The following is a 23,181-nucleotide window of genomic DNA, read 5'->3' on the forward strand; positions in this document are numbered from 1 at the left end:
TTTAAAAACAGCTAAGAAAATAGATTTAAAAAAAAATTGATTCGAAAATTTTCATAATTACAGAAGAAACGAATGAAGAATGAACGTCATAATTTTCGTGAACATATGTGCACACGATCCTATAAGCTCGGAGAATCGAACATTTAATTTATGACAATCCAACTTGAATCATCCTAACCTAAAAGCCATACATTTTCAAATTACCAACGCTTCCTCTTGAAGTGGCCCAAATTAATAGCTGTCTCAAACAATTGCTCTGCACTAACCTAGATACGGATGTGCAATGTTTTACTAGGTAGGTGAATCATTAAAAGTTTGCACTATTGGAACACCACGACACGGTTGTTGTTATCCGTTTTCCTCACTACCACAAAGCCAACAACAGTCCACTCACCCCTCTCTCTCTGAGCAGTAATTGATAATTTTGCCAAAAAAAAAAACATTAAAATTGCTGAAATTTTTACCTTCCTTGTGTCAATAGACATTAATGTGTAGGCTTGCATTTTTTTCATAAAAAAAAACTTTCAACTTTCCGATTTCTTTTGACTTTTCTAAGTTTTGCAGAAAGGGCAAAGTGGACAAAAAACAAACAAAAATTACAATCAATTGGCAAGGATACACGAATGCGAGGCGTGACATTTTGCGGAATGGAATAGATTTCTTTGCACTCAATAACGCTTTCACCCTGAGAAGATGCATCTATCAATAGCTGAATCGACCAAAGATTTCCTTCGATTCTCGGGTTCCTTCTAAAGGATTTCGGTGGGTGGTGGTTGGTTTTGGCTAGAGCGATGTCATTTTACATTCTATCTTTATTATTGATAAACAAAAATTACTATGGCAAAGTCGGATCTGCTAGATTGAACCCACACTATTGTATGGAGGCGACTCAATGAATCGAACATTTTTCAATGAAAAGAAAACCCAGGGGTCGCATTTCAGTAAATGTCTTGCACGATCGTTGCAGTTGTATGGGAAATGTTTGAAAGTACTTATAAAATCGGGCTGCCCCTCGGTATCATTGATAGAGCAAACCAAGAATCTGCCGTTCATATGAGCAGCATCGAAATGGAATTTTTCACTCCATTATCAATCCCCCCAGAAGTGACTCACTTGGTCCGGGTACTTCCGGCAATAATATTACAATACTTCACAGAACAATCCGAGCACGTTGCCTGGTGCACGCCAAACATCCATAAACACACTCGAGTAATTTCACCTTAACAACATTCGCCAAATTGCTAGGGAATTTGTTTATATCTAACCTCAATAGCACAGCTAACGGGCATGTTGTTTGGCGCAGAACCATCGAATCGAACCCACACATTCACTCACGATAGCCTGGCAGCTTTTATGTGAGTCCAGGTCCCCCTGAAGCAAAGGACGAATCTTCACGAATCAGTTCACGGTACGACGACACGAACGGTGCACGCGAGAAACGGTGTGGTCTGAAAAGTTTTTTCCCAATTTTCATTCAACTGCAAAAAGAAGAGCAATGTTGGTGGAACAAATAAAAACGCCTGGAAATAGGCCTCATTTGAAGTTGCAAAACTAGGGCATGCTAAAGGGCACTGGCTGTTTGAAAAAAAAGTTTTTGGATAACACTTTGGACGGAAGTGACCACGTGTTGCGAAGATGTGATAGAAAACTGCACTTGTGAATTAGAAGAAAACTTTCGACAGTTATGAAATTCGATTGATTCCAGTTGGGTACCTTCTAAGCAACGAATTCGCGAAATGGTCTTCCATCGAAAAAGAGTGTATGAGTGTGCAGAATTTATTCGTGAGAACGTGCCCAAATATAACGAACACTAAAAAAGGATACTGTTTCGGGGATAACAACAGCGACACACTATAGTAACATATCGCGACATTAACATAATAAACCGATAAGTGCAATATATTCAAATGAGTACAACGAAAACCCGCGGAAAATCAGCAATTCACATCAATGAAAGTATAATTAGTTCCAATTCCAGCAATACGCAAAACACATTGCTCAAAATTGAATCCGTCGTGCCAAAGCTTACTAGCCGTGTCAATAATGCAGCAGGATTAAGTCATTCGAATAGGCTTAAAACATTTCACCGTTCGCACAGTACGCTAAGCTCATCATACTTGAAAAAAATCAGCGACAAGAAGATCGTAGCCCCAAAAGAAGCCATCGTTACAGAGCGTGAACACCGAAACACTAACAATAATGAACCCCAACCGGATGGATGTGTTTTTGTTCAAAATGGGTCCACAATTGTAAAGAGATCGGATAAGGATCGCGAAAAACACCCCGATAGAATCAATCTTGATCGAAAAGGACTAGGTGCTATACCGATTATTGATGATGAACCAAATTTGCGTTTATTATCACTCCAACACAATCTCATCAATGTGTTCAGCATTCCAACGGAGACGGATTCAAACAACAATGAAGCGAAACAAACGGCGATCCCGCAAACCACCCAAGTTTCCGGAAAAGCTCCCGTCTCCGGAACAACGCACAATAATCCCGCAATCCCAAGCAATGCAACCGCTAGAGATACTTCAATATCCAACTCATCCAACGGTCCAACAGCAATGCCGACAACCACTGCTAATCATCAATCACATACCGCCAGCCGGACCGCCAAACAGTTTCTGAGGCAAAAATCTACATCTCGTAATCAACTGTACGTCAACAACAATTACATGACCGGAAAAACAACCTTAGCATCCAAACCCCTAAACGGATTTGTCAATGGGCAATCTCCAACAAGTGCCACAAGCCCAACAAACGCGTTCCTCCAAAAGCCTTCTTCAATATTGTTAAATGCTCAACACCGTAACCTGTTAAAGAAATCCAACAGCTTCATCAGTAACGCCACTCTCTTCCCAACCCCACCATCGTACCAACAAACTGCTAGTAGCATAGCCAAATTGAAAAACAAACTACTCCTAACACCCTCTTTCAGCATCGACAGCTTGAACAGCTTAAACGAAACTAACATCGTGGAATCGCCTAGTTATAATAATAGCGGAAAAACTACACCAACTTGTACGGCACCAACAAACGGGACCAGCTACACGCATCCTCAAAACCATATTTCGCCTATTCTTTCAGCGGCCGAACCACGTTACAATCTGCAAAATCTCGTATTCCTGGACCTTTACGATAATCAGATCGAAAAAATATCCTGCCTTGATGGTCTTAAATGCATAACGGTGCTATTACTCGGTAAAAACCGAATTTCCGACATCAGTGGTTTGACGTCTCTTCGACAAACGCTTCGGGTGCTGGATCTTCATGGTAATAAAATAAGCAACATTTCAGCAAAGATCAATCAGCTTCAAGAGCTCAAATCTCTAAATTTAGCTGGTAATCAACTACGTCAAATCCATGCTCAAGATTTCAGTGGATTAGTAAATCTAAAAGAACTAAATCTAAAGCGAAATCGACTGAAAAAGATTCATGGATTTGACGATCTGCGAAGTCTCGAACGACTGTGGCTGTGCCATAACGATCTCCAGTGCGTTGAAGACATGTCGGCCATCGCCAAGGCGATCAACCTTAAAGAGGTGACTATCGAAAACAACCCCGTTTCGCTGGCCGGAGACTGCGTCTCTTTCCTGGTGAGTTATCTGCCCGGTTTGGTTTCTCTCAGCCAAATGCAGATCACCGAGCAGGTTCGACGAGCAGCCTCCGCATGGCGAAAGAATAAAGAACTATCTGACTTGAACTACACCAACCTTACCACGGATGTCTGTCACAATATACGGCGGGAAGAAATAATATCCAACGCCCGAACCAATTGGGAACTGCTCAGATCCCAACAGTCTGCTGCTTGCCGCAATGTTCAACGAACAGCCAACGGAGCCCATGCCTCCATAAGAAAAGAAGTAGAAGTAGAAATACCCGCTAGTACCCCGGATTCTGCTAAAGAAATCAAACTAAAGAAGACAAGCAACATCACCGGAACAAACACTAACAACATCAACAGATCGAGGACCCCCAAAAGACAGCCAGCTAAAAAGATCACCAGATCATCGTCTCAAGACAACTCTGGATCGCAGGTTTCCGAGCAGGACGCTGAGGAGTACTTTCGATTGCCACCTATCCTAGCACCTTTTCTGGAACAGAATGCACCGGCAGAATCCGCAGCCGAGAAAGTAGAATCTTCCGAATCAAGCGCACACCATGCAGACTCAAGCGTTTCAAGCGCACTCAGCACCGATGACGAGGAAGCTCAAGCGAAACTTGACGCAAAAACATCTACTCCAACTACGCCCGAAACAAAAGACACGCCCGAAGAGCCACAAAGCGATCAAGAACAGATCGCACCCTCCTGCCTAACGGACGAATCAAACAACGATAAACTATCAACGCTTTCCACCTTATCATCAAAAACAGCGTCCGACTCTGCAGGAACGGTATCGTCGGCCTCTGACTTTGATCAATCACGGCACAGTGGCAGTCATGCGCCAAAGCCGAAAGTAGGAGTTCCCACCAAACGGTATGGTGTAGGAACGCTCTCCAGAACCAATACTGCCCGCAGCAACGCAGCTGTAATCAACAATGTATGCAATCTAGCCAACACGTCCAATTTGGCCACCCAAAGTATTCCAAATTCAAACTCTTCTAACAATGTAACCTCCAATGTTCTCAATCCGAGCACTTGTGTAGCTCCTACCAAAGTAAAGGTCACCGAAAGAGAACGGGAACAAGGTGGCGACTATCTGATCGAAATATGCGGTCGATACCTCAATGTTTACGGGCTCGGTGCACTCAAATTCATCGATAAACAGTGGAACATGACCAAGGCTGGCGATGTCAACACCGTCAAGTTCAGTTACATCAACTTCAACAACATCACAGCGATTCTTTGTCGAATAAAGATCCGTTTCGTGAATGCTGAGAACTTTATCTTCAAAGAAACGAACATCACCTGTCTGGGTCAGATCAACGCACTTGCAGAGAGTCAAGGGATAGCTTCGTTGACGATTGATCCCGAAGGCAATCCGATCGCCAGCAAATCATGGCGAAACTATGCCATCTACCGACTTTCCCACTGGGGATTGAAGCACATCAATGGGATAGAAATAACCGAGGATGAAATTCACATGGCAGAGCACACGTACAGTGGCCTCTCGGATTTGGTGCTGTGGTCGTTGCCGGAGATATTGCTACAGCCGCTTCTACAGCGATTGCGTCTGGAAGAGACAGTACATGCTTCAAAAATGACTGCCAAAGAGTGGTTAATGCAGGCAGACAGCTCCCTTAAAAATGTAGTCGGCAAGGAGGCTTTACAGTGGAAGAAACACAGTGTGACGCAGGACGATATCGCTATGCGCGGCAAAGGGAAGGTTTACTTTGCCCGGATGCTTGATAACACCTGCAACGCAGTAGATAAACTACAACAGCTGGACAGTATGTGGCCTGCATTACTGGTGGAGATGGTGCGAAACACCTTGATCGACTACTCGCAGATCGATGTGTATGTGCGAAACCTCATGATGGAACTGCTTAAATGATATACTGCCGGAGTCGTGTAAGTTGGTTGATAAAATATTGAAGGAAAAATTCAAAGCAGGTTTTTGTATTTTAATAGGGGAGAGTGGGGTATCGTGGGCCATGGGGAAACGTGGGCCACTTTTAATATCTCAAATGATAAAAATCTCAAACCAACTGTCATCGTCGTCGCTTTGCGTGAGCATATATTTTTATATGTTTTTGACTTAAATACGCATCATATGTTTTCTTTATTTATCAAGCTAAAAAAAAGTTAGAAAAATTCTCTAACATAATTAAATAGCACACCCGTTAATTGCATCGATGGGGAACCTAAGATTCATAACAAAAATATGCTCCTACTCTTGTGATCTTAGTTTTGTCATGATCTTTCACGTGGAAAAGGAATTTTTGATGAAACATCAATAAGTCACACAAACGCAACTTATTTGCAAATCGTAGCTTGTGGGGAATCGTGGGCCACACATCTCGAAACACCTATATGTTTATGTTTTTATACACATTCAGAACTTAAAATACGTTTTTCCTATCTGTAAAGTTTTTTATGCCAAATGAAGAGTTATAAAAAATATTTTGTCCATCCTATATAAGAAATGTTGCCAAAACGTTCGCGAGCCAGGTTTTGGAATCTATTCGATCATACACAGCTCTCTTTTTTATTTCACCATCTGAAATTGCTTTAAAATAACGAAATGAATTATGAAATTACAGTTTTGGGTTAACTCATAAACTGTGCATGTTATTTGGTCAATTTAGATTTAGTGGCCCACGATTCCACACCATTTTTCAAAATCCAAAAAATAAAAAAAAATTTAAAACAGTCAGAATGTGGGGAAAATAACTCATTAAAAATATAAAAAAAATACCTTATGATACCTTTAAAATGTAGAAAACCATACCATTTTTTATTTTCATTTTATCTTTTATAATAAAGAAGTTATGGAGCAACGAAAAAAAGTGGCCCATGATTCTCCACTCTCCCATACTTTAACTTTCGATGAAAAGCTATATTTGTTTTCAGAACTGTATCTATATGTTAAAATAGTTTGACACAAACTTTAACTTTTGGAGGATGGAATGAAATTTTGATTTTAAATTCCGTTGTCATATCTCGATATACAGCCATTCCGAAAAAATGGCCGTATAGCGAAATGCCGTATAACGAATCAATGATTTTCATACAAATCCTTATATATTCAATGGAATCGGTTTCAAATTTTTGAAATAAGTATCCGTTTTAAGAAAGTTAAATCGAGTTTGTAAACTCAAATATAAGCTACAATCTATTTAACATTAAACTAGCTGGCCCGGCAAACTTTGTTGAGCCTTTGAATTTTCACAAAAAGAATGTTCATGTAATCATTATTCATGTTAATAAATAGAACTGGATTGGTACCGTAAAATGAGGTGAATCTGGAAAATTTACGGACTGTGTTCGGATTTTTTTGTATAATATTATGTTAATTGAACCTTAATCAAACTCAATCAAACAAAAAAAAATTAGTTCGGATCTCTTACTCTCAGTTTTAAACAACTATTTCTATTTAGCCCCTAAGTTGTGTGAATAGGGACAGTAACTTTTATAGGGAAGAATGGCCCTGGCTGTTAAACTCCTTTGAGAAAAAAAGTGGCTATTAATCGAGGAATACTTTCATCTCTGCTTCTACATATAGAACGTGAATTGGTGCGTTATTTTTCACTTTGCAAATATTTTTTTTGTTTATTCCTTTTTCCTGTATTATCACCTTTATTAATGTATAGAGAAATGTTATTTGTAGTGTCTACCTCCAGGCGCAAAAATTATCGTGCGTTTAAGTTTATAAATTACTAATTAAAAATTTTCATTTTGTTGATTTCCAACGAAAGCAGAAAGCGAATATCTTCTGGGTTGAGCTTAAACATGATTTTTTTGTTTTTCATTATTTTCATCGTTTACAAAGAAACCTATAGACACTGTTATGTCCATTTTCGATAAACCCCTACAAAAGCGCGCCAAAGAATGTTTAAAGCAGTTTTCATCAATTGCCTTTCTCTGTTTCTCCAAAATTATTTTAAAAACATTCTACATCGTATAATAACTTTGCAGAAATGAATTATCTATCACTTATTGCAGTGAAAAATACTGCATAGTTTTCAAACAACACTTCTCATGTTTTGAAACGCAATTTTTTTGATGCTCCAAACATTTTATTTAATGTTTTGAGCAAATTTACATGTGACATTCTGTTTCTCTCTATCTGTTACCTGAAATGCATTTGATTCTCTACTTTGAATTATTTTATCATATCTTTCAATTTACATTTGATACCTATTTTTCCAAATGTGAATGTTTAAGTTTTGGAAAGAGAAAATTAGATCATTGAAAATATTCATTGAATTCTGATTATGATTTACATCATCTTAAAATCATAGCGTTAGGAAATCTCTTTTTTTTACAAAAAGGTATGGAAAATTATCAATTTACGTAGAGAATAATTGCATTGTATGTTTCCTCCTTTTAACTACTTTTTAAAATTAAAACACGCGTTTTCAGAGTTTGTAAATAATCTAGGAAACTTAGATTTTTCTTGATTTCTTTTACCATTTTCTCTCCTATATAGCTAAGCTTTTAAATGCCTCAAACTAAACGAATATTGTTTTAAATATTAGAATTGAAAGTTTTCGCAATGGAAAATAATATAAAATCCTGGTTTGATGATAACAGAATAAGAAATTAAATTCCAAATTGTAAAATTTTATTCTGAACTTTGTTGCTTTTTATCATCAAGGTTCAAAATCTGGCATTAGGAATATTGAATTAATAATTTAACGTTGACTGGATGTTCATTGTGATGATTAATAAAAAATCAGAAATGAAACTCAATTGTTTTCTTTGCAAATTTAGATAGTTTTTTATGATCTGTACTCAAATGTTAAACCAATGTTTTATAGTATAGGTCAGGGGTTTTCAGATCATTTACTCGGCGGAGCACTTTTTAAAACCAAAATTTTTGGCGGAGCACCTACATTTTTGTAAGAATGAAAACCCGAGTTTTGAAAACTTGATAGTATTTATCTTTTAAATAAGATGTGTCTTGTCATCGTAGTCAATAAAATCAGTAATGAATGGCTACTCTTTTATTAGTCTTGATTTTATCAACAAAATATTTGTCATCAAAAATTAATGATTTCAATAGAACAAATACGTTTTTTCGATTTTTCAAGCTGTAACAAGTTTGGTTAAATTTGTGTCAGTTGTAGCCGGACGTCTGGTTCCGCGTTTAGTCGGGATCGGTATTTTCTCTTCGTTGCGAGATTCTCGGAAAATCCAGACTCACATAGATAAATTGTGGAAAACGGCAGAAGAATAAGTTTTGCTTCATCGGACAAAATTTGATATTCATTTTGTAGTTGACACCAAAACTCCTCCTCCGTTTTGGATATGAATCTTTCCTGAAGCTTTGAATCCGATAATCCGATGTCATATCTATCAAGCATTCATATTCTTGCGAAGTTAATGATTCTGGTTTCTTTGACCTATAAAAAGGCAGTTCTTCGCATTTAATGTCTCCGATCTTTTTAAAATTTTATGATATTCTCAGAGGAAATATTGCTGTAAGCTGCTCACCAAATCCGGCGGCAAAACATTGTAATTGTATTTGTAAATGACTTCATTAGACACGTGGGCCTGTTAGTTTAACTTTACACCAAGGAATACAAACATCATCAGGAATACAACATCATTCAATCGTACCCCCAATGCCAAATTATTGTAGCTCGAAAACGCTTTGACTTCCGATATCCGATTCCGATTCAAACAGTTTTTCCACGAGATAATCAGAGATTTTCGGTATGAACATGTAGCGTGGAATGTTGGCAACCCATCTCTTCGCACAACGCCTTGAACAACCTTGAATTTTTCGGTCGAGCCTTAATAAAGTTGATTATTTTTATGCTTTCGTCCAAGACTTCCTTCAAAGATGATGTTAGTTTCTTCATAGCGGGTGCATGTCGATAAAGGATTTAATGACTACTACCGCAACTTTTTGTCTTTTCTTTGATCTTGGCAACGACTCCAACAGTATTTCCAACTACAGCTTTCGCGCCGTCCGTACATACATCAATGCCATTTCCCCATGGGATATTGTTGTCCGTAACATTATCATCAATAAGCTTGAAAATTTTAGCCCCCGTCGTGGAAGTTGGCAACGTTTTGAAAAGGAACAAATCTTCATCGAAACCTTCAGAACCTTGATAGCGAACAAATATCATCAGAATTGCTAGTCCTGCTACATCTTTGATCTCAACGAAACTCTATGTTTCCTCGAAGAGAACCACGGGCTGCAGCTTTTTTATTTTGGATTTTGGTTTATATTTTTCTTGAGACTAAAATTTTTATTTTTCAAGCTTCTTGTGTTTGGAGATGTTACACCCTATTTTTGACTTCTGATACTGAATCTTGGATCAAATTATGAATTTTAGTTCTACAAAGTTAACCTTTTATATATATATAAATTCCGTTTAGTTTAAAGCATGAAGTGAACAAGAGGAGTTATTCTAACGTTCCTAGTATTCCAATTGTTTCTTTTCAATAATGAAATTTTTTCATGTAATCACAAAGTTGATACCATTCTATTCTCAAACTAACTGAATACATTCTTAACATTTTAGAAAAAAATATTTTTTAAATCAATTAAAGGTTGCCTTGTAAGGTACAAATAAGAGGTTCTCGTGGTTTTACGATAAATGTGTTATGACTATTTCATCGTTATATGTTTAGTTGATGGGAGTATGTCAAAATTTGTACAGTCATATTGTTGAATATTATTTTACTTGAGTAAAATTACATTCTCTAATATGACCGTAAAACTGATAAGGGCCGGGCAAATTCGGGTTCTGTTACCAAAATTCCGACAGTATCCGGGCATTTGATTTCAAAATAAGGTATTTTAAGCTTCCAGAAACCGATCATGATTATTTTGTTGAATAAAAGTTTTTTGTATGATTTTGCAAGTAAAAAGAACAAATCCGAGCTTTTTTCAACAATATCCGGGTTAATCAAGTAAATCTGCAAGGCAAGGATCAACCTAAAAATGTTAAAGTTGCCATGATTATGAAGCAAAACTGACTTTTTTCGGCAATATTCTCGTTTCCGGCCAATACCGTTTTTTTCATCCCTCATATGTAAATCGGATGCCATGACTTTTTTTCGACATTTTCGAAATCATCTCTCTGTTGTGTTTTTCTTCGCGTGAACACAACAAAAAAAAGCATGAAAATCCGATGAACCCTGCAAGAGTTATTCGTGATCGCACGTATTTACGCCTCCTTTTTTTAAAATATGTAACATGAAAACAAACTTTGATGAAAATCAAACAACTATAAAATAAATTTAAAAAAAATCTTGAATCTGAAGCCACTGGAGAAAATGTTTTCAATTTCTTGTAACATTGCCTTCTTATCTCTCAGTTGAATTCTCGAGAAATTTAGAACTACGTTCGACTTCTGGATCTTTTTCAAGGAGCATGTTTAAAAGACAGGCATAAATTGTAACTGAAAAAAGGAAGATGCTTCTTATTGTTGAAGATTCGAAGAATGACTTTGCCGATGACCAATAATCTCTCAGAGAAATTAATCAAAAGTTATTGTGCATTTTAATAAAAAAAAAATTGGAAACTTCGCTGGTGAAGTGATATTTACGCGCCAGCACTAAATTTAACTTCGGAAGTCCAGACTTCCGACTTCCAAAAGACTTCTGACAAAGTAAAGTGACTGACAAAGACTGTCGGAAGTCTGTGTTTTGTTGCCTGTTCACCAGCGACGTTTCTAAAAAAATTAATAAAATTCACAATAGCTGAACACAGCTGAACAGTACCGACATTCTAGTACTTCATTTGGCTTTGTGGGAAGTCGGAAGCCTGGACTTCCGATATAAAATTTAGTGCAGACGCGATAATATGATGATTTAAAAATTCAGTAAGGTACACCGGGGTAAGTGTGGACGGTTTTTCGTGTAGTTCAACTCTTAAAATTATAGAACAATCAACAGTGGATAAATTTTGATAAAATTACATTCAATGTGATAAAGAACATGTTGTTTACAAACTCTGAAGAGATGAGCTTGGTAGGCGCAAAACGAGAAAAGTTATCACGTAAATTGTTATGTGAGACGGCAGATGATGTACTAAAGATGAACAAACACTCTCTGGAGCTACAAGGCACTTCCCAGCAATAAAAATAACATTGGATTACATTGTATTTGAGGCTTCCTCAGCTCAAAACGGGTAAAAAACACTGTTTTTTGAGTTCATTTCAAGATCATTTTTCGACGCTGTTCAGCTTTGAACGTTATAAAAAATTATTCTTTTATTTGTTCTTGCTTTATCTTCCACAAGATATCTTCCATGAACATTTATTTAATTTTTAGATGCTTAAAACTATAATGCCTTTACTAAATTTCAAATTCGTATTTTCTGCATGAAAATCAAGATACTGCTTTAGTTGAAGATTACGAGACAGTAAACGGTTATCCTTAATTATATGATTTTTTCCAAAGCGACCATCTTGTACCTTCCTTGTAAATTTCCGGACACAAGAATAAATTATTATTGTAAATTAAATATAGGATTTTTAAGGCTACTAAATCGCCAGTTAAGAATACACACTTTTGCGGAAGAAACTATATGCTACACATACATTTGATGTCAACAATGTATAACTCAGAAAATAAATAAAATTTTTAATTAGGTACAGGTTTTCGAAAAATGTTTCAAATACATTGATTGACATCAAATTTATTAATTCAAATTATCAATCCAAATTACAACATTCAAAATTAGGAGTCCATAATTATCGTTCCTTGATTTAAAAAAAAAGTAAACGAACGATGAGCACTCCCTGGAGCCACCAATCACCTTTAATTCGACAAAAACTGGTTTTCAAGGGTTCGTGGGAAAAAGTCGGTTACTAAAATACTAAATAGAAACAATGTAATGAAGAAAACATGCATAGAATACATACTTTTGCTGAATTTAAGAAGCTTGTGTTTCACACATAAAAAGAGTAGTGTTTAAAAAAAAAGTATATAATCAGGGAAGATTGTAATATCTGACGTTATTGCTAAGTGATCGTAGTGAAAGATAAATATATCATTGTTTCTTTCCGTTGATGATGATGATATTATTTAGTTTTTATTTTTTATTTTATTTTTGGCCTTCTGCCGTCTGCAGAGTAAAGTAAAGCTAGAGAGAAAGTCTGCATACGGTTGAGCCACGCACGCGTATTAAATTTAAAATTTCTGATTAAGCACATAACTAAGCACAAAGCAAAAAATCAGACAATTTCTATTTACTTACTGATTCTGAAAGGATTTTCACATATAAATTTAAAGGTGCCTAATCAGGATAACGCATGGCACTCTTCCAAGTAAACGAATTTCAAATCAAATCACATGTAAATTATCTTCAAGATAACTTGACCTGCTCAAACATGTGCGGGGGAATGAAGTGAGACCATCATCATCATCAAGAGAATTTTTGATGAAAAACATCCCTTTTAAATCTCTAAACATTGATGGGTTCAACTAAGGCACTCTCTGGAGCCACTAGTAAGTAAATTAAATAAATAAAAAAGAGGGTTTTTCAATTTATAATATAGGTATTATTTATTAATTCTAGTTCATATATTTATGGTTTTCTTTGATTGATTTTTTTTTTTCGGTGATTTATTTAGGACGCGGAAACACGCGGCAAAACAAGTTATTTTCTGAAGATGGCTGAAGCTCAGTAGGCCGAAACGTAAAAAACAGCAGTTTAAATTTCGTCCTTAATAAATCACCGAAAAAATATCAATTAAAGAAAACCATAGAAAAGTGCGGTGATCAAAACCAAACAACCAGTTCATATATTTAAAAAAAAACATGAGTTGAGTGCTAGCATTTTTTTATTTTAATATCCAAAACCAAAATCTATGAAGCTATAAGGATTTAGCTAAAATCTAAAAAGTCGGTCTTCTTGGAAATGTCATGTTGACCAGTGTAAATAAAGCTCAAAATCGCAACTTCAAATTGTTTGAAATAAGAACATTTCTAAAAATAATAATTCAATGAGAAAATCAGTGAGAGGATGAAACACCTTTCCTTTCATACAAAAGAATATTCCTTACTCCAAACTGATGAGTGATTGTTGAGCTAACAACTTTTAAAAATTCATTTTCTTTATCGTTTTAGTTCCCTGTCCAGAGCAACTGCCATCGCCAATCGAAAGCAACTTATAACCAGAAAAACACATCAGCGGGGAGATAAAAAATAAAAATGTTTCCATCTGCACAGATCTGTGTTCAACAAAAACGCACCCAGAAAAAAAACGACTCCTGGCATAAAAAATTCATCAAAAAATACAAACATGACGACGATGTATTCTTTAAAGTAGAGCAGCCGAAACAAAATTAAAATCTCTCCTAGATATTATGTATAACGTCTCACTCGAGATCACCGAAATGTGAGCTCGTCGAAAATACACCGCATAAATTTCTCAAAAACAACATTGTAAAACCGGCGTGACACGAGTAATTGTTAAAATTGAATCTAGAAAGCTCACCACGAGTCAAGGTAGTGTTTTTTATGTTAACAATCAACACTTAGCAATGCTACTTTTGTCTATGAAAAAGAAACAAGGTAATAAAGATGTACGAAAGACTACAAAGTTGCGTTTTAATTTTTTTTTGTCATACGCTGATTCTCAATTCTTCCTTTATCGAATATTCAAATTAGGTATCATCGATTTACTTGTTATGATATAGTAATATTTGATACAATGCCAACACAGCTAGAAAATGGTGTGACACAGACGACTTGGTACTCAGCTGTAAGGCAAGTAAGGACACATGAGTGCTGATTTGAACTAAGATTAAACAGAATATCAATCAAATAAATCCAGATCTAAATAAAAGTTGACAATGTGTTCGTTATCTAGCAAGTATTCACTCTGGACAATATACCTAACAGTGTATCTCACAAAATGTTTCTGTACTACTTGCAATCGACTTATATGGACATTATACCTTTGCCTTCAGAATACACTTTTACTTTAAAATCCGGAGCAGACTTTTACAGCAAAAGAATGCCTCATTTTGCTGTTATGCTCTGAATTTTAATTTGATATCATTTTGCCCGAATAAAGCTGGTATAAATTTGGTTAACAGGGCAGGAAGACATTTGGTAGAATTTTGATTTTCATAACTTTTTTACTCTAACTTTAATGATGGAAAATTTTGCTGTTTTTCTAAGCGTACACTAAAATATGCTGACATGTTGTTTTCAGGTTTGATTTTTAGAAAATTAGTGATACCTTAATGATGCCCTGTTTGCAAGAATTCTACAACGTAGACTCTTTTCATTGAAATGAAAATTTCTTAAACATCCTTTTTCATTCTAGTCTACATTTTTTTATTTACGTGTATGGATCCTCCGATTTCCCAGAAAGGGCTTTTGAAACTGCGTCAAATTGGATCCAAATCTCATCAGTTTTGGATCAATCCTTATACTTACTTACTTACTTAATGTTCCCGTTCCCGGAACTTTCGGTGAGGTCGTCGAGTTTGCTCTGCATATCCGGTTGTGTTTGGGCGAGCAAAACAATATCGTCTGCCAGGTCAAGGTCGTCCAGTTGCTCCATTGTTGAATACGTGCAAGACCTTGCACGAAAATGCCTCGTACTGTGCTTCGATGAGATGGACTAGCTTCTCTGGGACTCCTCGTCGCCTTAAAGCCGCCCAGATGTTTTCATGGTTAAGTCGGTCGAATGCTTTTTCGAAATCAACGAACACCAGCAGAAGAGTGTCCTGGAATTCGTTGATTTGTTCCAGTATGATTCGTAGCGTTGTGATGTGGTCCACACATGATCGTCCGGATCGGAATCCAGCTTGTTGCCATCGGAGTGTGGCGTCGATTTTCTCCTGGGTCCTGTTCAGGATCACTTTGCAGAGTACTTTGAGGGTTGTACAGATCAACTTTATGCCTCGCCAGTTACCGCTCTGTCAGGTCTCCTTTCTTCGGGACCTTTACGAGGATACCCTGCATCCAATCGGGCCGCGAATGTTGCAGTATCCCAGATGTCAGCGAAAAGACGGTGCAACATTTGTGCTGACAAGGCAGGGTCGCTTTTCAGCATTTCAGCAGGGATGCAATCGATCCCAGGTGCTTTGTTGGATTTCATGTTTTTGATTGCCGCTTTTATTTCAGCCAGCGAGGGCGCTTCCGAGTTGACGCCATTTATGCGGCTTACTGTTGGCGCTCCGAGCTGCGGGTTATATTGGCCATCGCTATTCGTGAATCGGAAGAGTTGTTCGAAGTGCTCAGTCCATCGTTTAAGCTGATCTGTTCGATCGGTCAATAACTGACCTGCGCGGTCTTTTAGCGGCATTCTTGCATTAGTCCTTGCACCACACTGAGGCGGTGAGAAATATCATAAAGTAATCGGATATCTTCATTGGCAGCGGCGCTTTCTCCTTCTTCGGCTATGGAGTTTGTCCAGGCTCTCTTGTCTCGTCTACAAGCTCGTTTAACTGCCTTTTCCAGCTCCGCATAACGTAAGCTGGCGGCTGCTTTGGCTGACCCGGTACATGCCTGCTCAATTCCTACTTTCTCCTTTCTCCGATCATCGACCATCCTCCAAGTTTCATCCGACATCCATTCACTTCTTCTTCCACGAACTTTACCGAGAGTACCATGACTCGTCGTGATAAAGGCGTTCTTGATTCCACACCACTGTTCTTCGGCTGTTCCGTCTGTCTGCAGTTCCGAGGCTCGGGATTCTAGTTGTTTAACGTATGCCGTTTTCACCTCTGGATTCTCCAACCGGGCGGACGTCGTATCGCCACCCGACTTTCTCCTCGCGCCGTTGGACACGTGCAACTCTCAGTCGTATCTCGCCAAGGACGAGGTGATGGTCAGATGCAATGTCTGCGCTTCGTTTGTTGCGGACATCAAGAAGGCTCCTTCTCCATTTTCGGCTGATGCAGATGTGGTCAATTTGATTTTGTGTTCGACCATCTCGGGATACCCAAGTGACCTTATGTGCTGGTCGATGGGGGAAGAGCGATCCACCGATCACCATATTGTTGTTGCCACAGAATTCTACAAACTGCTCTCCGTTTTCGCTCATCTGTCCTAGACCATGGCGCCCCATGATGCGCTCAAGGTCCTTATTGTTGGAGCCAATCGTTGCGTTGAAGTCGCCAGGATGGATTTGAATGTCAGTTCGGGTTGACACTCCGTTCAGTGCAGACGTATTTTTATAAGCTGTGCGTAAAGATTTCGAGGAAAGTCGATGAGCTATTGGCGAGTGTTTTGAGTGCCTTTATAATTGGAAAGAATTGATGAACAATATGGAGCCGAAGCGTGAAAACACCATAAAATTACGATTTGGTGCACAATCCAGGAACCCGTCCAATATGGAGGTGTTTGATTTCTTTAAAAATCAATCATGGTTAAGCAGTGATCTCAACGCGATGTATAGAGAGAGTTTTTGTTTGTTCATTAGATTTCAATCGGAAACCCTAATGAAAAATGCTCTAGAAAAATTGGGTCCGCAAGTAGTTTTCAAGTATGCTGATGGTTCCACTATTAAAGTCGATGTATCAGCAGCAAACGGATCGTTCAAGTATATCCGAATATTCGGTTTGCCTCCGGAAGTAGAGGACAGACAGATTGAAATCGTTATGGCCAAATATGGAAAAATACAGGAATTGGTACAGGAACGCTATCCGGCCGAAACCGGCTTTCCAATCCTGAATGGGGTGAGAGGAGTGCACATGGAGGTGACTCATGAAATTCCAGCTCAGCTTAATATCCAACATATCAAGGTTAGGATTTTCTATGAAGGCTTGCAGAACAAATGCTTCACGTGTGGAGCGTTAGAACACTTCAAAGCTGATTGTCCAAAACGAAGAAGCGTTAACGAGCGCTTAACATCAGTTCAATCAAACAGTGGCACTTTTGCCAGTATTGTTTCTAATGGTTTGGGCCAATCAGTGTCGTATTCCCCGAAAATGGCAGTGCTTAACCCGAAGTCTACAGATGAGAGCAGAACTATCGAGAGAGATGCTGAGAACGGTGATGCGTCCACCCTGGGCGGGGTGGCGTCTGATGAGATCAACATGGATCTCGCAAGTGAGGAATCTAATACCGCTGTCAAGAGCGGTGATGTTGAATCGGGATCGAGGATGGCGAGAAAAGACAAAGGGAAGAAACGCGATCGCAAGATAATGGGAGCAGAATCAGGAGACACCTCGGAGAGTGATGTTATTGGACGCAAGCAACAGATTATTCCAGCTATCGGGATGGACATTCTCTCTGCGCAAACGCAAATAGTTCGTTCAAGGGGACGCGAGACCAGGAGTTCTTCATGCGTATCAATTCAACGGAAATAATTAGGACGACAATCACGTGAACATCATCATCGGACCCGGAGGAAGCATCGTGTGCAACGCAAAAGGAACCGAGCATGGGAAAAACAATGAACAACGATGATTTCCAGAAGCCGATAGCATCCAGAAACCGAAGTTGAAACGAGACCGATAGATATCGTAACTTGAAAGGAACACACGTTTTGGTGAGTAGTGAGTTAGATATGATTAGATGTGAAATAATGAACTTTGAGTTAGTAACTGTTTAATCTGATAGTTTCGGACACTTTTTTAACTACTAAAGAAATTTATTAGTTTAAATGAGTACTGAGAAAGGAAAAAAAAACAATTTGAAAATGTATTTTTAAAATATCAAACCTTGTAAAAAGTAATTGAATAAAAGATTATTTTAAAATTAAAAAAAAAAAAAAAAAAAAAAAATGTCACCCTTCGAAATTTTCTCTACCACGCTGACTGTAGAACTGCTCTTTCTCCTGCAAATCGGCAACGTCAGTTGGCGCATAACACTGGACCATTGTAAGGTTTCTAACAAGTGTTCTAAATCTGGCTACGATTATTCCTTCGTTTATCGGTTCCCATCTAACGAGGGCCGCGTAGGCCTGTGGGCTTAACAGGAAACGCCAGAGTAAAGCAGTACTTGCCCGAACTGTGTCTTGTGTTCTCCAGTGTTAGGCCAACGGACTTCGCTCAGTCCCAGAATTTCGAGCTTGAGGCGACTAGCTTCTCTAGCAAGTTGAGACAGCTTGCCTGGTTGGGCAAGGGTTAAAACGTTCCAAGTTCCAATTCGCGTCCGTGTTTTCTTGCTAAAAGTCGTCGTCAAAGTTACAGGTCGGACATTCCTTTTGGATTCCGGACCATTGATACAGGTGCTCTTAGAGCACCGAATTCAGTTTCTGCGACATCCATCCGGTGTGCTGGAACGCAATATTTTGAAATTCTATAATGATTATGGACATTTGGGTTATGAAGATCCATCCATATTTGTATTGTTTGATCTCGGGCTTACCTGACCATTGATTCGATAACTGAAATTATAACTGGTATCGTTCGAAGAATTTGAATAAAAAAAACCATGAAGCTACATATTTTCCTTTCGTTATTGAAAATCCGAAAATTTTCCTTAGACTGCCCCAAATTTGTATGAGAAATTTCAAGCTTGTAACATTATGCGCTACAGGCTTAATTCGATCCAAGGCCTAGTACACACGAAGAGGACCAAAGTTATTCACGATTACTGAATTTTCAAGTTCCTTCCGAACAAAATGTCCCAAAATCTCAAACAAAATTTAGGCTCGTTGAGCGACCCCTTCCCGTGATCCGATCTGGCCCAAATTTGGCATGAGACCTTGTACTATGGCCTAGGATAAATTTAAGCCTGCAGCGCATAACTTTTTCAATTGTCGGGTCATTTGAGGCACTCTAATGTTCAACTCTGATAAATTGTGTACTCAACGATGGAAAACTGTCGGTTTTCCAGCATTTATATTTTCATCTTTCATAATTCCACTATTTGCTTCTGCTTTTTGGGTTTCTTGCTTTTACTTTTACCTTTGCTCTTAGCCTTTTCGTTCAGTTTACCTAACTGTTCCAGTTCCAGTTTGTCTTCCTTGGACAGCTGTTCTAGAGTAATGCTTAAAATTGCTTCACATCCCGGGTACAGTACGAAATCGCTACTCCTTATCTTTCGCCGACCTATGTAGCTGGTGACTGCGTTCTGTTCCAGGGCTATGTCCAATGATTGTTGGTGTGTAAGCTGATTAAGATCCTTAGTCGGAATTTTCAGTATACAACTCTCATATCCGTTGACCTGTAAAATAATAAATAATCATTTTGCGTTTTTAAAATAGAAAATAACTGACCTTAAATGTAAGGTCCAAAGCGTAATCCTCATCAATTACGGGCCAGTTCTGGTCAAATAATCCTCGGTCCCACTGAATCTCATCAGAGTTCTTATTCAGGCGATGAGGCAAAGCTACAAAATGCTGCCACAGTTCAGAAGCAAAATGTGGAGCCATCGGTGCTAGCATAATGATTTGGGCTGCAATGGACCGTTCATACTGTGGACTGTAAGCCATGACAGTGGAGTCCGATCGGCGGATGGCATTGGTAAGGCCCTGCATCTTGCTGATACCAACACTGAGCTGGTGCGAAAATTTGAAATTGAAAGTGGCACCCGCTGAGAAGTAATTGCGCGCATCCCAAAGTTTACTATCTTGTTGGCGGAATTCTTCTGTATCGGGAGCTGCTTTGGTCTCGGGACCGATTGCCTCTCGTGCGCTTCGCAAATCGTGCATAGTCATCCAGATACGACGTAACCAATTGAGCACTCCGGGAAAGGCTTAAAATAAAAAATGTTTTAGTTAAAAAAATTTAGAACAAAAAAATGATTTATTCTCACTAGCTTCCGACCAGTTTCGATGGGATGTTGGCGCCACATCGGCCAATAGTATCAACCGAAGTGTGTCGCATCCATGTTCCCGCAACACATCCAAAGGATCTACGCCGTTGAGCTTCGATTTGGACATTTTCTCCCACAAACAAACCACCGCGTCCCCAGTTGGTACATGAATTGCTTTATTCTTTTTCTCGTCTACCATCTGTACTTCGGATGCTGGAATGTACTTTCCGCTACCCTTGAGTCGGAACGAGCGACCCATAACCATGCCCTGTACCAATAGGCGCTTGAAAGGTTCAGGATGCGGAACTAACCCCTTACTATACAGGTAGTAATTCATGAACCGCGCATAGTACATGTGCAGTACCGCGTGTTCCTTCCCACCCACGTATAGATCAACGGGCATGAGGGAGCGTGAAAGTTCGCGATCAAAGGGATCTTTTGTATTTTTCGGATCCACGAATCGCAGAAAATACCAAGAAGAATCCACAAATGTGTCCATTGTGTCGGTTTCTCTCTGGGCATCAGTTGAGTTGCATTTGGGGCACGTGGTATTGCGCCAGGGATCATTCTTTGAGAGTGGCATTCCTACCGACTCAAGTGGCAGGGCCACCGGAAGTTCAGAGTCGGGAACTGGAACCGGGCCACAATTATTACAATGGATTATAGGTATTGGGGTTCCCCAGAAACGCTGTCGGGATATTAACCAATCCCGTAGCTTAGAACTTACAGGATAACCGCCCCTGTTACTTTCGTGAGCTAGTTTAACTATTTCTTCTTTCTGTATATTTTTTCTATTGTAGTTATTTACGGGACAATCGAATCGTTTGGCAATTTTAACATCGGTTTCGTTAGAGCACACGCCGAGATAGCTATCGCAACCTTCTGGGTAGTCAACGTTTTCCGTGATGATAATAGGGAGTCGATCACCGGTCAGGAAATTCTCGACATACGATTCCAAAAGACCTTCTGGTTTCTTTTCGGTATTTATCAAATTAGATGGCTTCACAGCGACGAAGATAGCGCCCTTCAAATTTTCTGGGTTTTCTGTCCAAATCGGAAGCGTTTCGTTTTTATTCGAAGATTTCAAATCGAATAAGTAACCGCTACATTCGCCTATCCAATGCTTCTGTAAATTAATGATATCTTTCCAATCTTCTAGAATAGGGTCAGACAAACCTTCGTACAAAGGTTTGGCAAACTGTGTAGTTTTGATGAACCATTGCCTGAGAACTCTCTTTTCTACTTTAGCCCCTGAACGCCAAGAGCACCCATTGTTATCCACTTGTTCATCGGCCAAAACTGTCATGTCTACCGGGTCCCAGTTAACTTGTGCTTCCTTTTGATACGCCAAACCATCCTCAAACAACATGAGAAACAACTTTTGCGTCCACCGGTAATATTTCGGATCGCAGGTGGCAAACTCGCGGTCCCAGTCGAAACTGAACTGAAGCTTTTCCAGCTGTTGGCGCATCTGGTCAATGTTTTGCCGGGTCCAACGATCGGCCGGGATTTTACGCTGCATTGCCGCATTTTCTGCCGGAAGTCCAAAGGCATCCCAACCCATCGGATGAAGCACGTTGGCCCCGTTGAAACGATAGAACCTGGCCATTGCGTCGCTTATGGTGTACACACGAACGTGTCCCATGTGTAAATTACCCGAAGGATAGGGGAACATGGCCAGTACGTAGCGCTTCGGTTTCGAACTGGCCGGGTCAAACCGATAATCGCCAAGGTTGTTGTGCCATTTCTTCTCAATTGCGAGTTTCATGTCCGATGTTAACTCTTTGGTGCTCTTAAAAAAGAATAAGAAGGTACCATAATTTAATGAAATCTCTAAAATCATTTTTTTAAATACAAATACATAATTTTTAGACATTGTAATTCAAAAATGCCGTTTGGATCCAAAAACACAAATGAAAATAACATTAAAAACGAAAACAAGCACGCAGTTAAAAATGTGACTGACCGAATCGAAGTTAAATAATGAACTCAACAAGTCAATAATGTTTTCTAAAAGCTATCGAGTAATTGAAACATCAACAATTAAATGCGCTTGAATTTGCATTTTCAAGCAATTTCATGTGATTATTGTAGATATAGATTAGTGATGTTATAGAACTAAAATGCGATTATAAGCCCTTTTTTAGTTCGACGATTTATCTAGAAGGTTACTGGTAGCCCTATACTCACCAACAAATCCGCTGAGGAATAACATTGCCGAATCCATGTTGTACTTTTTCGATTTAATAATTCGCGAACTGCACTGTTTAGCATCATCAACATCATTTTCTTAGCTTATGTTTCACTTATGCTAAAGACGTGCAGCATATTTTAAATAGTTTCAACCTTTGATTCGATTTTAAACACCACTAAAGTGAAGTTACACAATCCGAGCAACTCTACAAACGCGTGCCATGCGACTGATTTTTTCCCCTATTTTGGACCAGAATCACCGGATCACAACAGAAATACCAAAACAAACGGTCGTGGTGGGTCGGCTTTCTGTGGGTGGCGTGGGAGGTGACGGTCGTTGCCATGGTAACCGGAACCGGCGTCCCAAACAGCTGATCATTTTCGTCGAGATTCAAGAATAACGGGACAATAACAAACCGCAAAATCGATCAAGGTTCACACTGCTGCAGTTGAAATAGTCTTTTTAAATTAATTTTTGTTCATTTGTAACTTTTCTAATATCAAATGCTTGAATTTTGAATGTTCAGTTTTTAATAATTCTAATCGAATTTTTGCATTTTCAAATTTATAATGCTTTAAATCGAACCTATCTTTAATTAAATGCTTTTAAAAATAATATAATATGCTCAGATTTCTATTCACTTCAGCTCATTTTTAAATAGTTTAACGCTGGTTTATAAACAGAA

The 23,181-nt window shown here is 38.7% G+C and overlaps 2 protein-coding genes across 2 annotated transcripts; one reads left to right on the forward strand and one right to left on the reverse strand.

The window, feature by feature from the left end:
- Positions 1-1,420: 1,420 nt before the first annotated feature.
- Positions 1,421-14,146, forward strand: LOC129755863 (leucine-rich repeat-containing protein 49-like). Its single transcript, XM_055752552.1, has 2 exons — positions 1,421-5,518; positions 13,706-14,146. The coding sequence occupies exon 1, from the start codon at positions 1,908-1,910 to the stop codon at positions 5,499-5,501; it is 3,594 nt and encodes a 1,197-aa protein (XP_055608527.1). The 5' UTR covers positions 1,421-1,907; the 3' UTR covers positions 5,502-5,518; positions 13,706-14,146.
- A 4,854-nt stretch (positions 14,147-19,000) lies between these two features.
- Positions 19,001-22,908, reverse strand: LOC129754769 (leucine--tRNA ligase, mitochondrial-like). Its single transcript, XM_055750990.1, has 4 exons — positions 22,493-22,908; positions 20,303-22,094; positions 19,764-20,242; positions 19,001-19,711 (listed from the first exon to the last, which is right to left on the reverse strand). Exons 1-4 carry the CDS (start codon positions 22,586-22,588, stop codon positions 19,400-19,402), a joined length of 2,679 nt encoding a protein of 892 aa, XP_055606965.1. The 5' UTR covers positions 22,589-22,908; the 3' UTR covers positions 19,001-19,399.
- Between the last annotated feature and the right edge of the window lie 273 nt (positions 22,909-23,181).

This window comes from Uranotaenia lowii, chromosome 3, assembly GCF_029784155.1.
Source record: "Uranotaenia lowii strain MFRU-FL chromosome 3, ASM2978415v1, whole genome shotgun sequence".
Lineage (NCBI taxonomy): Eukaryota > Metazoa > Arthropoda > Insecta > Diptera > Culicidae > Uranotaenia > Uranotaenia lowii.